This window comes from Geotrypetes seraphini, chromosome 14 (assembly GCF_902459505.1).
Source record: "Geotrypetes seraphini chromosome 14, aGeoSer1.1, whole genome shotgun sequence".
NCBI lineage: Eukaryota > Metazoa > Chordata > Amphibia > Gymnophiona > Dermophiidae > Geotrypetes > Geotrypetes seraphini.
In genome coordinates, this window is record NC_047097.1 from 11,122,297 (window position 1) to 11,134,319 (window position 12,023).

A 12,023-nucleotide genomic window follows, 5' to 3' on the forward strand; every position below is an offset into this window, starting at 1 on the left:
GAGAAGGTCAGCTTGATATGATTACAGCAAGACGGTTTTGCAAGCTATGTTGTGTGGTGAGGAGGAACAGGAGAGAAGCGATGCAGTGGCGAAGGTACTGATGATCAGAGGTGAAGGAGATGAGAAGACGCAGCCTGGAGACAGCAGGGTGAGACTCAGGAAAACACCACCCATCAGCACCGAGGCAACTGCACTCACCCACAGTGGCATAGCGAGGGTGAGTGGTGCCCCTGCCCTGCACCTTTTCAACTCTGGCACAAGCTGCCACCAACTTAATGTCTGCGTTGGCTTCGGCGATCTCTCCGACCTCACGTCCTAGGCGCAGGTCCTGGAAGTGGCATGAGAGAGCGCGCCAAAGTTAACAAGGTATGGGGGGGGGGGTGAAGGAGGGGTGCTGGTGCACTGAGCAAAATGGCATCCAGGGCGGACTTCTCCTCTTGCCCCCCTCTCCACTATACCACTGCTTACCCAATTACTTAACTGGAGTTTCAGAGGTTCTGAGCCTGTTCTCACCTGTACCATGACAACAGCAGAGATCAACTCTGGAACTCATGGTGGTTCCAGACTGGCCATCACACACCCAGTTCCTAAAAAGGTGTGTAAAAATGACAACTGAGGCCATTGGTCATGTGTACAATCAGGAGAGGAGGGACCATTAAGGGTCAGACGGTCAGTAGGGAGCTCAAGAAACGAAACAGAAGCAAACTCTGCTGAAGTTTGTTAAACAACATTAAATTAACCGCATAAAAGGCGTTTTAAAGACATTTATATAGCTACAGAAGTAATTCAGACTATTTGTATGTTCAAATAAATATTTCTTAATTTCTACATTATTTCAACTGTGATTTGATGGAGGTAAGATTCACGTTAAACAGTTTCTGAAGACAGATTTAGATTCAGCAAACAAAACTGCAAAATTTGGTCACTAGTAGTTTGCAAAGTTTGAAAAAAACAAAACAAAACTCTACCCCTTAAAATTGACACACCCTAATGTTATAAGGGACCCTCTGCTGAAATCCCATATATTTTCCACGGAATTCTTCCTGTCTTCTGAGATTAACATGCTTGTTTTCTTCTGCAGAAGCCAACAGAACTATATAAGTACCGAAATGGAACAAGGGCAGAAAAAAAAAATATAACACCTGAGGGAAAAAAAAACACCACCAACAACAAAGCCAAAATGTAGGATGCTGGTCCTTAACTTCCAAACAATCATGTCAGAGTGAGGTCCTTGTGCCCCAGTGCCTGCTGGTATGTGTAACTCTGATGCTCTAATGACACAGTAGCATTACAGCAGACCTGACACCTCCAGTTTTAGCAGAGGCATCTAGTTTGGGGTACGGCTCCTGGTAAGACTGAATTTATCCTGTCTCCTTTTAGGGCGACGCCATCCGGATGTTGCACAACGATGGCAGCAGAAAACATTCCATGTGGTGCCCTGAAGCACAACATACTGGCATAGAAGGGCCTCGGATCAATTAAGAGTCCAGAAGCATGTTGTCAGTTACCCCCTTACTGCTGATGTCAGCTGTTGTGTAAAAATCAAACGAAGAAGACCTATTGATTTATAAATACCATCATTTCTTGGAACGCTATAACAAACAGTTCAAGGTTATCCTCGTGTACGTGGAGCTAGAGGCCTGGATTACAAAGCAGTCTGGCTTCAAATGTGCATGTACAGGCTCTGCTGATCAATACTTTCTCCTTGTTTCCTGTGGGCAGAATCCATCCCACCACAAACTATGTCATAATAAGTTAACAGAAGTGTAACAGACTGGTCTGTAGTCCACAGTTCACACACTGTCCAAGGCGTAGACACAAGGACTCCTGAAGCAGGATGCTGTGGGTAGACCAAACCTCCTTGGCAAGTAATCTCACAGTTGTCTCAGCATGCTATAAAGTCCGAATAGCCACTGGATACAGCAAAGACATATGTTCTGCTCCTTTGATGGGTAATTTCCGGCTGGCGTAGTAATGGATGATCTCCGGCACACTATCAAAAGGTGGACTGTTCTGCCCCAAGACATATTTGCTTTCTTTGGTTCGGGAGAGTTTCATATGCATGAAGCCTTGGTTACTCCTATTTTGGGAAGAAGAGAGAAAAAAAAGAGAGAAAGAAAATTTACTAAATTGCTCTCTCATATGATGTCACAGACTGGCCCAAAGATACAGAGAATGGAACCAGGCCCCTCAGAAATCCAGAGAGGTCCTGGTTACTTACAGATTTTAAATGCCTCTAGACCAGGGGGAGGCAATTCCAGTCTTCAAGAGCCATAGGCAGGTCAGGTTTTCAAGATATCCACAATGAATATGTATGAGATGGATTTGCACTGCCTCATTGAGATGCAAATCTATCTCATGCATATTTATTGTGGATATCCTGAAAACCTGACCTGGCTCTGGCTCTCGCGGACCGGAATTGCCTACCCCTGCTCTAGACATAACAGAAATAAAAACAATGACAAAACATTTAAAAAAAACCAAAGCTGTCAGGTGTCTAAACATGAGGCCATTCCAAATCTGTATAAGATGAATTTTGTTGGTTTCCTTTTTAAAAATATTTATTTGCCCAATTTTCAAGGAATGCATTCAAGAATAAGTCAAACCTAAGCAAAGGACAATTACAGCAGTAAAAAATAAAAAAAATACAGTAATTCAGATTACGGTAGTATGTTACATTACAATGCTTCACAATTGATTGTCAGCAAGGACTAAATACTGTATTTTTTCACTCCATAAGACGTACCCTAGATTTAGAGGAGGAAAACAAGAAAAAAAAAATTCTGAACCAAATTCTCCTTGCCAGGTTCTACACCCTGTCCCCCCTCTGGTGGTCTAGTAGTAGGTAGGGACAGGGCAGGCAGGCCTAGTGGCAGGCAGGCAGGCCTAGTGAATATGTGAGAGAACAACCTCAACGCCAAATTCCACGGATGATATGGTGATCATCATGGTAAATGGCTGGGCCAGGTGTTTGGGGCTTGATAAATAAATAAAACTTGTAGCTGGCATTAGTGTTTCTCACTCCTATCCCTGAGCTCATTCATGGTTTCATAGGATGTACATGGTTTAAGGGAGTCTAAGTAGCGCTGGGCCTTCCCCTTCCAGCCTTCCTTTTGCAGAGGGTGGGAACTGATCCAGAGAACAAGAGCAAAGACAAACAGGTTGCAATACTCTTTAAATATTTAGCAATTTAGACTCTGAACAGTACTATCTGCATGAGGGGAATGGATTAAGTACTTCTAGTTGTCTTTGCTCTGACAAACTATTTGAAATCAATAATGACTTGGTAGAAGTGCTAAAGCACATGCATGTGTCATCAGAGAATGACTGATACCTGCTTATTTTAAGAAGGGTTCAGATAATGAATGAAGTCATTGGTGTACAAAACAGATTTTCCTTTTTTGTCTGCTCATTATGGAGATCTGTGGTATGGCATTTTAATTATTATCATTAGAGGTTTTCTGGCAAGTCTGCAGCCACATACGTTGGATTAGGTTCAAGTAGATTTTTTCGGGTGTCATTGGGACTTTCAAGAATGAAACACACCCTTTTTAAGCATTAACACTACTAAAACTATAAAAAGTGTCACTTATTTTCATGCTCTTAAACTTGAATGCTCTGGTGCAGGACTTCCCAAGTCCAGTCCTCGAGATCTACTGGCAAGCCAGGTTTTTAGGATATCCACAATGAACATGCATGAGAGAGAGATTTGCATACCAAGAAGGCAGTGCAGGCAAATCTCTCCCATGCATATTTATTGTAGATATCCTGAAATCCTGGCCTGCCAGTAGATCTCGAGGACCGGACTTGGGCAGCCCTGCTCTAGTGCAATCATTTGATATTACTATTAGAAACAAATTGTGATGCTTGAATAGTTGAAGTGTAATTACTGTATAAGAACCAACTAGACTTCTTTTATATATGAATATCTAATTTTTGAAAAATGTAGCTTTTTCTGAGACAGGGCATAGTGGAATTAGAAAGGTACAGAGAAGGGTGACAAAAATGATAAAAGGGATGGGAAAACTTCCCTATAAGAAGAGGCTAAAGCAAGGATCTCAAAGTCCCTCCTTGAGGGCCGCAATCCAGTCGGGTTTTCAGGATTTCCCACCCCAAAAGGGGGTAGAAAAGTGGGTGCATCTTATGGAGCGAACACACCTTCCCCCTCCCGGTACCTTTTTAAAGTTGCGGTGGTCCAGCGCGCTCTCCTGCTGGACAGCTGGCTTTGGTAGCAGAGCAGCGTGACACAGGAGCGTGATCTTTGCGCTTCCTGCCTGGTCCCGCGCCACTCAGTGATTGGCTGATCTCAGTTCAGCCAATCACTGAGCGACGCGGGACCAGGCAGGAAGCGTAAAGGTCGCGCTCCTGCGAAGCGCTGCTCTGCTACCAAAGCCAGCCATCCAGCAGGAGAGCGTGTTGGACCACTGCAACTTTAAAAAGGTACCGGGGGGCTTCGGGCGGGCTGCTTTCACTGTGAGCTGTGGGCGGGCTCCTTAGATTGCGGGCGGCTTTGGGTGGGCTGCTTCGGCTGCGGGCGGCTTCGGGCTGTGGGCTCCCCGGCCCCAGTCCACCAGACGCACCCCCCCTGTAGAAGAGGAAATTTTTTTTCCTTGGTTTTCCTCCTCTACAGGGGGGGGGTGCGTCTTATGGACAGGTGCATCTTATAGAACAAAAAATATGGTACTACGACTAGGGGGCATGAGATGAAGCTACTAAGTAGTAGATTTTCTGGAATTTGCAATGCTACACCATATAATGCCAGCCTGTATATCACTCTGAAGGTTAGGTTTTATAAAGGTGATAGCAATACTGACCTCACATCAATACAGAAGTCAAAAGGAGAAATAGTAAATATTATAGGTAACACAGAAAGAGACCAAGACATGACATCGTTTCGCACAAAGTGCGCACATTAACCTTGGGTATGTATTACACTAATATGTAGCATAGGAGTATCCAGCTTCGGTCTTCGAGAACCTCAGTCTAGTTGGGGTTTTTAGGATCTCTCCAATGACTATGTATTAGATGCGCTGCCTCCACTGTATGAAAATAGATCTCATGCATATTCATTGTGGAAATACTGAATTTCTGACTTGATGAGGGCCAAGGTAGTTACCCCTGGTTTAGCTCATCTACTAAATCCCCTGCTATAAATGTCGCCGCACACCACTGGTGAAGTCCTTATTGGGAAGGATGAAAACAGCTGGATTAAGGGCAGAACTAACCGAGGAAAAGGGTAACCTTAAGAACATAAGAAGTTGCCCCCGCTGAGTCAGACCAGAGGTCCATCTTGCTCAGCGATCCGCTCCCGCGGCGGCCCATCAGGCCTAGTGCCTGAACAGTGATCCCTGATTAATTTTATAACTTACCTCTAATCCCATCCCTATAATAACCTTCATTGAATAAAGCTGGAGGGATCATAAGAAAGTGTAGAAAGTGGCCAGGTGGATGAGACTCACAGTCCTACCCAAAAAGTCTCCTTACTTATGGGCAAGTTTTGCTATTGTCATACTAATTATTGTCCAATTGGTAATCCACTATCTCTTCATTATCAGTGAAAACAAAGAGAGGAAATGAATTATAGTAACTAAGATTTGCCTTGTGAACGCTAAGGGACAGTGGCACGCATACAAACTTGTGCTCTCCTGGAGTCCCTCTGGTACACATTTGATCAGCAATGTCATTTCATTCCTTTCCTCTTATCCTTAGCAGCAAAAGTCATTAGTAATGTTTCACCCAAGAGACATGGCTCACAGCTGAAGACAGACTCTGTAGAACACTTCACTCTGGCAATCAGCAAGGGAACCCGGGCAGGAAGCTTTCAAAGGTCAGCTCTGCTGAAAGCTGCAGCATACAGCCCATGGAGATAAGCAGATTCAAGTGCCAACAGATCAGGATAGAGAGGTTACTGTAGACATAACTTGGTGCACTTTATGAGCTTCTCTCTCTTACAGGAAGCTGGATCTCTTATCCCATTTCATGGCTTCTACCCCCAGTAGGTAGATCGGCACCAAGGACACAAGCTATCTGCCTAGAGAATTCTCATTATACCTGAACACCTTTGTCAAAGGTGTCTGGAGAAATTTTGTGGGGTATTCATTTTCAAAGCGGATCTAGCTGTCGCCAGTGCTACTTATATTATGGTCATACCCTGCTATATAAATTTCTTCATCATCTCCCATGACACTTTCAATCTGCCGAAACTTTTTTGTAAAGTTACAGAACATTTTTGCTCTGGATGTGTAGATCAGTGTTTCTCAACCTTTTCAAGCCAAGTACCCCCTAAGCCTAACAAATCGAGTACCCCCGGCCAAACTCCGCCCCTGACTCCACTCCCATAATAATAATATTAATTATAGTGCAATTTCTGCCGTCCATTTTCAATCGCTGCTTGGCTGGCCCGGACCTTCTCTCCGACGTCAGCATTGACGTCATGGGGAAGGCTTATGTGCCGGCTGCATGCTCCTGGCCCTTTTGGAGTTGCGGCAGCAGCAGGGGGTAATTAAATGTAGCGGACGGGTGACAGTGAGCAGCGGTGGGCAGGGGGCGGGCGGGCAGCTCGCATACCCCCAACAGGCGGTCCATGCACCGCAGGCTGAGAAACCCTGGCATAGATGAAGGGACAAGTGTGATGGTGTGGTAGGGGAACGTGTGCATACAAGAGATGAAAATCTCAATTGTTAGTAGCCGTGGGGTAGTAAGAGGGACGCAGTCATGGTGGGAGCGCCGGCACCCCTCCTCCTCTCTGCCCCTTCCCCCACCACTCGCATGCCCCCTTCCCTTCCCCCATACTTCTAGTTGTTCATTGCCGCGAGTAACGACTTCAGCGTGCTCTTCCTGACCGAGTTGGCTCCTGCTGACGTCACTTCTGGGTGCCGCGCATAGGAAGTGATGTCAGAGGAAGACGACATGGTCGTGAGGAGCGCGTTGACGTTGTTGGTTGAAGCGGTGAACAGTATGAGGAAGGGAAGGGAGCATGCGCACAGCTGTGGGTGGGGAAAGATTGGGGGGCAGAGACAAGGATGAGGGGGGCACCACCACCCCAGACGCCTCTCACCCTTGCAACGCCACTGGTTTCTGATAAGTCAGAAAACTTGTACCACAGTACATCCCATGATGCATCTGGCTGTATTTTTTCAAGCTTACTGTGCTAAGGACCCCTGAGGAAGGCATTTCATTGCCGAAACACGGTCCGTGTAGGGTCCGTCTTCCACACATATATAGCACTTTTTCATGTTTTGAAACTGTTTGCATCAGTTAGATTTTTATAATATGTTTTTATATATTATATATTCCAAGACATTATATTATATATATTTTTAATTCACACCAATAAATGTTGCGATTTTTAACTCCTGCAAGTCCAGGACTTGGTTCCACTTTTTGTCTTTTCACTTTCTGGAAATAGCACAACCTCTTTCCACATTTAACCCTATTAAACACAGCCCTATTTAACACAGCAACCTAGTAAATGACAGCAGATAAAGACCTGAATGGTCCATCCAGTCTGTCCAGCAGCCACACTTATCAATTTGTGATTACACCAACAAAGAATGGGATATAAAATACTTGATCCTGGTCTTTCTTTGGTATTTCTCGGACATCGACTATAGAAGTCTGCCCGGCACTGTCTTTATGTTACAACTACTGGAGCTGCTTTCGAGGCCCACTCCAACCTATCTGATTTCGCCTTGTCATTTGCAGGACACAGACCGTAAAAGTCTGCCCCCAGCACTGTCCTCACATTCCAGCTACTGAAGATGCTCTCAAACTCTCTCCAATATTTGGGACAAAGACCATATTTTAGACCGCACTTCAGAAAGATAGCGTACTCTTTTCCTGAATTTGCACATACATGATAATTTGGGAGAAAGTATGCATTCTTTCTAAAAAGTGTGTCTTTTTTCACATAGTGTACATCAGTGTCTCCCAAACTTTCCAGACGATGGCACACTAAATCCAATGCCCCGGCTGGAAGGCACTTGAACGTCGACATGATGACGTCATTGTGTCGACATCCGCACATGTGCAGAGGCCCGTCTGACCGCAACCCTGCCGATGGAGGGATCCGGGAGGTGTAGGGAGAAGAGGAGAAACGCCGGCCAGGAGGAGAGCCGCAAGAGGCACGTCCTGTAGGCAGGCAGCCGGCATGGGCAACTCTCCTCTTTTTCAGTGTGTCGCGGCACACCAGAAATCTCAGGAGGCACACAGTTTGTGATACACTGATGTACATTATTGGTGAAGAGAAAGCCATGAAATGTGTGTGTTGTCTGTGTGTGTGGGGGGGAGTTTCCTGTTCATTTTTGTTTGGTAAATCATAGGACGTGCCATTGATATGTACTATATTGTTAGAAATGACAGCCCATCCCTAGTTGCCTGTGTGAGAGTGTGTGAATTGAAAAGCTGGGCTAGCAACTGCCCCTGTATCTGCATGGGTAATATTTGTAAGGGCTTGAATGTATGTCAAGAGGTCACAAACAAACCTAAGTAAGCCAAATGATTGTAATTTGCATTTTACTGAATGATTGTATTTTTATTGAATGATTGTACTTCGCTGATTGTCCAGTTCCTCTTAGAGTAAATTGCTTAGAACTCCTGGTAATGGCGGTATAAAATAATAAAGTTATTATTATAAATACAACGATAAATACTACAAAACAAAAAATTGGCAGGAAAACGTCAAATCCCCTTTCAAGACTGACAAAGCACTGAATCAAAAACTTATCTGAAGCATTAAGAATTCTTGTCACAGTTCGGAGCACAGGGAATTCCCATCACATGACAGAAATTCCCTGTGCTCCGAACTGTGACAAGAATTCTTCGTGCTTCAGATAAGTTTTTGATTCATATAACTTGGACAATTGTTTCTGACACTATTGAATATTATTGTTTTTGTGGATACTGATATATATTCCTTTCATTTTTTGATTAATTTTTTTCACTTGGGGAGGGGTTTTTGAACCGTCCTTTTTTTCTTCTTTTCCCCTTTCAATATTGATTGAAGTCTTTCACTGGCTGTTTGTATGCATTTTGCACAGGACTAGATGACGTACGGGGCAGAACTTATTTAGGTTATTAACCTGGTGCTGGTCACCTATGAGTTTACTGCCTGGGGCTAAAAAAGTTCTATATATTTATTTATTATTTAACTTTTTTGGCCCGTACTGATTTGTCCTTTTATTAATTATTAGCTATCAAATCCTATTTTTTGATTCAGTGCTTTGTCAGTCTTGCAAGGGGATTTGAAGTTTTTCTGCCAAATTTTTATTTTGTAGTACTTGTATGTATATGCCATAGGGCAGGTACTTCTCTGTAGGAAGGTGTGAGACATAGCTGTGCGTGAGAGAGTATACATGGCACATACATAGGGGTGCTATGGAGTGTGAATAAGTTTGGGGTAGAAAGGTAATATTAAATGCATGGGGGTATTTGGTTGGGATCTGTGGGTGGATGTAGGCAATTATTATAGAAGTAGGTAGGGGTGTCTTTGGAAGTGTGGGCCAATGCGACATTGAAGGTTTCTTTTGGCAGCATCCTTGTCTAGTCGCTTCAATTTTCTCATCTCTGTGCCGCTGGGAGCGATTCAGAAATGAAGCAGTAGCGAGTGTGCTACAGCTTCTAACAGTTTCAATTAAAACAGTGCCAACACGGTTCTCTGAAAACACTGATCCAATGCTACCCATTCAGCATTCACATATTCTTCCGAAATGCAAATTAGGTAAATTCCTATTCCTTTTCTGGAGTGCTATAGTGGATACAAATGGATGGACATTTAGACAGACGGATCTTCCTTTTACATAATTTTTTCCAACATTCCATTAGTTGGAAAGCACCAGAAAGAAAGAAAAAAAAAAAATAGAACACCAAGGAGAAGCAGACATATCAAATATGATTCTGTTAGGGGGAAAACACACACATCAATAGAGGCAGTAAATGAAATTTCAGCTCTGCTGTCATTTTTTATAAAACTTAGTCAAGTGATCAGCGAGAGAATGGCTTCTCGATTCCAGACTGTCTGAGTGATGGCTCTCAGGAGAGGCACTGGGAAGAACTGCGACAGACCCGGCTTCAGCATTCGCACATTTCATTGCTGTGTGACCCTCGGTCACCTTCTGCAGACACACAAAAAAAGCAGCAGGTCTGATTTAGATCATCTCCCCCACTTTGTAAGGGAAAGAGAATAAGAGTGGACGGTTGGTTCAGCAAATACAGAAGGGAGAAGTAGAAAGACTGAAAAACCACCATATTGTTTTTACATTCATACCTAGCTTCTGACATCAGTTCTGGGCTGTGAACTTGCCTATGCATGACCAAAGGGGTGATGAGACAAAGCCGCGCTGACATTTCGGCCCAGACAATTGCGTGCAAGACTCCAGCGCACCATGGTAAAAGTTAATTTTAAACAGCTCCGATGGAGAGGTGTGTGTGGGAGGAACCCCCCCCCCACTTTATTTAATACTGTTCGCGCTGCTGTTGGAGGGGGTGCAACTCCCCCATTATACAGAAATCGGGAAAAAGTTAAATTTCCTCTAAAATGGGGGGTTCCAACCCCCCTCCCCCAACGGCAGCGTGAACACTATTAAGTAAACTGGGGGGGATTCCCCCCTCACACTCCCCGTCGGAGCTCTTTATAATTAACTTTTCCGGTGGCATGCTGGAGTCTTGCGCCTAATTGTCTGGGCTCAAATGTCGGCGCGGCTTTGTCCCGCGTGTGAATGACTTTGAACCGACCAAAGGTATGGACCCATGTTAAGGGGCGGCTTTCTACAGCATTTTCATTCTCATCCAATCACTGAAAATACTACAGTAACAGTAATTCAGGAAAAGGAGAGGAAAATGGCTTCTTCCTCAAATATCTTCAAAAAGATATTTCTACTGATGCCACTATTGATGGGGGGGGGGGGGGGGGAAGAGAGAATATGACTCACTGGCACAAAGCCTGGCTAGGCTAATTTATGAAATATTTTTTTGTCCATTCAATGAAAAACCCTTGGTGAATCAGGCCCGATATCGAAGTGACTCAAACTAAATTATGCAAATATATAATATACTGTGCAAAGTAATTTTCCACTATACATCTAGAGGTAAATTTTCAAAAGGGCATGGCTCTTTATTATAGAGATAATTTTATACATGGCTTGAACTTTTGGCGCACTTTTTTTTATGTGCGAAATAGGTGCTTATTAAATTGCCGTAGATGCCAGGATCAGAGAGCGGTGATTTTGCAATAGGTTGCCTGGATTGGAAGCTAAACCAACAGCTATTTTGATGCTATTTCTTAAAGACGCAAAGGCACCTTTTTGTCTTCATAATATAGCATCACTGAAGCCGCCAAAATCATGGGCAAAATGTTGTCGGGTACATTTGTACCTGCTCAGGAGTGACATAAATGTACACAGTTGAAGTTCACATGCAGGTGCATATTTTATAAGCCCCAGATGGTGTGAACAACATTGGCGAAGCTGGCGAAGCTTGAAGAATGGTCTGAAATTTGGCAGCTAAAATTTTAATACTAAGAAACAAAAGGTCATATATTTGGGCTGCAAAAACCCGAGGAAATGGCACAGTTTAGGGGGTGAAGAACTTATGCGCACGATGGAAGAGCGGGACTTGGGTGTGATTGTATGCGATGATCTTAAGGTGGCCAAACAGGTTGAAAAGGTGACGGCGAAAGCTAGACCAGTGGTTCCCAACCCTGTCCTGGAGGAACACCAGGCCAATTGGGTTTTCAGGCTAGCCCTAATGAATATGCATGAAGCAAATTTGCATGCCTATCACTTCCATCATATGCAAATCTCTCTCATGCATATTCATTAGGGCTAGCCTGAAAACCCGATTGGCCTGGTGTTCCTCCAGGACAGGGTTGGGAATCACTGAGCTAGACGGATGCTAGGGTGCATAGGAAGAGGTATGGCCAGTAGGAAAAAGGAGGTATTGATGCCCCTGTATAAGACTCTGGTGAGACCTCATTTAGAATATTGTGTACAATTCTGGAGGCCGCTCCTTCAAAAAGATATAAACAG

At 44.1% G+C, this 12,023-nt stretch overlaps 1 protein-coding gene across 1 annotated transcript in view; it reads right to left on the reverse strand.

The window, feature by feature from the left end:
• Positions 1 to 271: 271 nt before the first annotated feature.
• SHF (Src homology 2 domain containing F) overlaps positions 272 to 12,023 on the reverse strand; it is a 407,737-nt gene continuing 395,985 nt past the window's right edge. Inside the window, exon 6 of the mRNA XM_033921025.1 lies at positions 272 to 2,080. Within this exon, the coding sequence (XP_033776916.1) occupies positions 1,894 to 2,080 (187 nt within the window). The 3' untranslated portion in view covers positions 272 to 1,893. The remainder of the gene's footprint in view (positions 2,081 to 12,023) is intronic.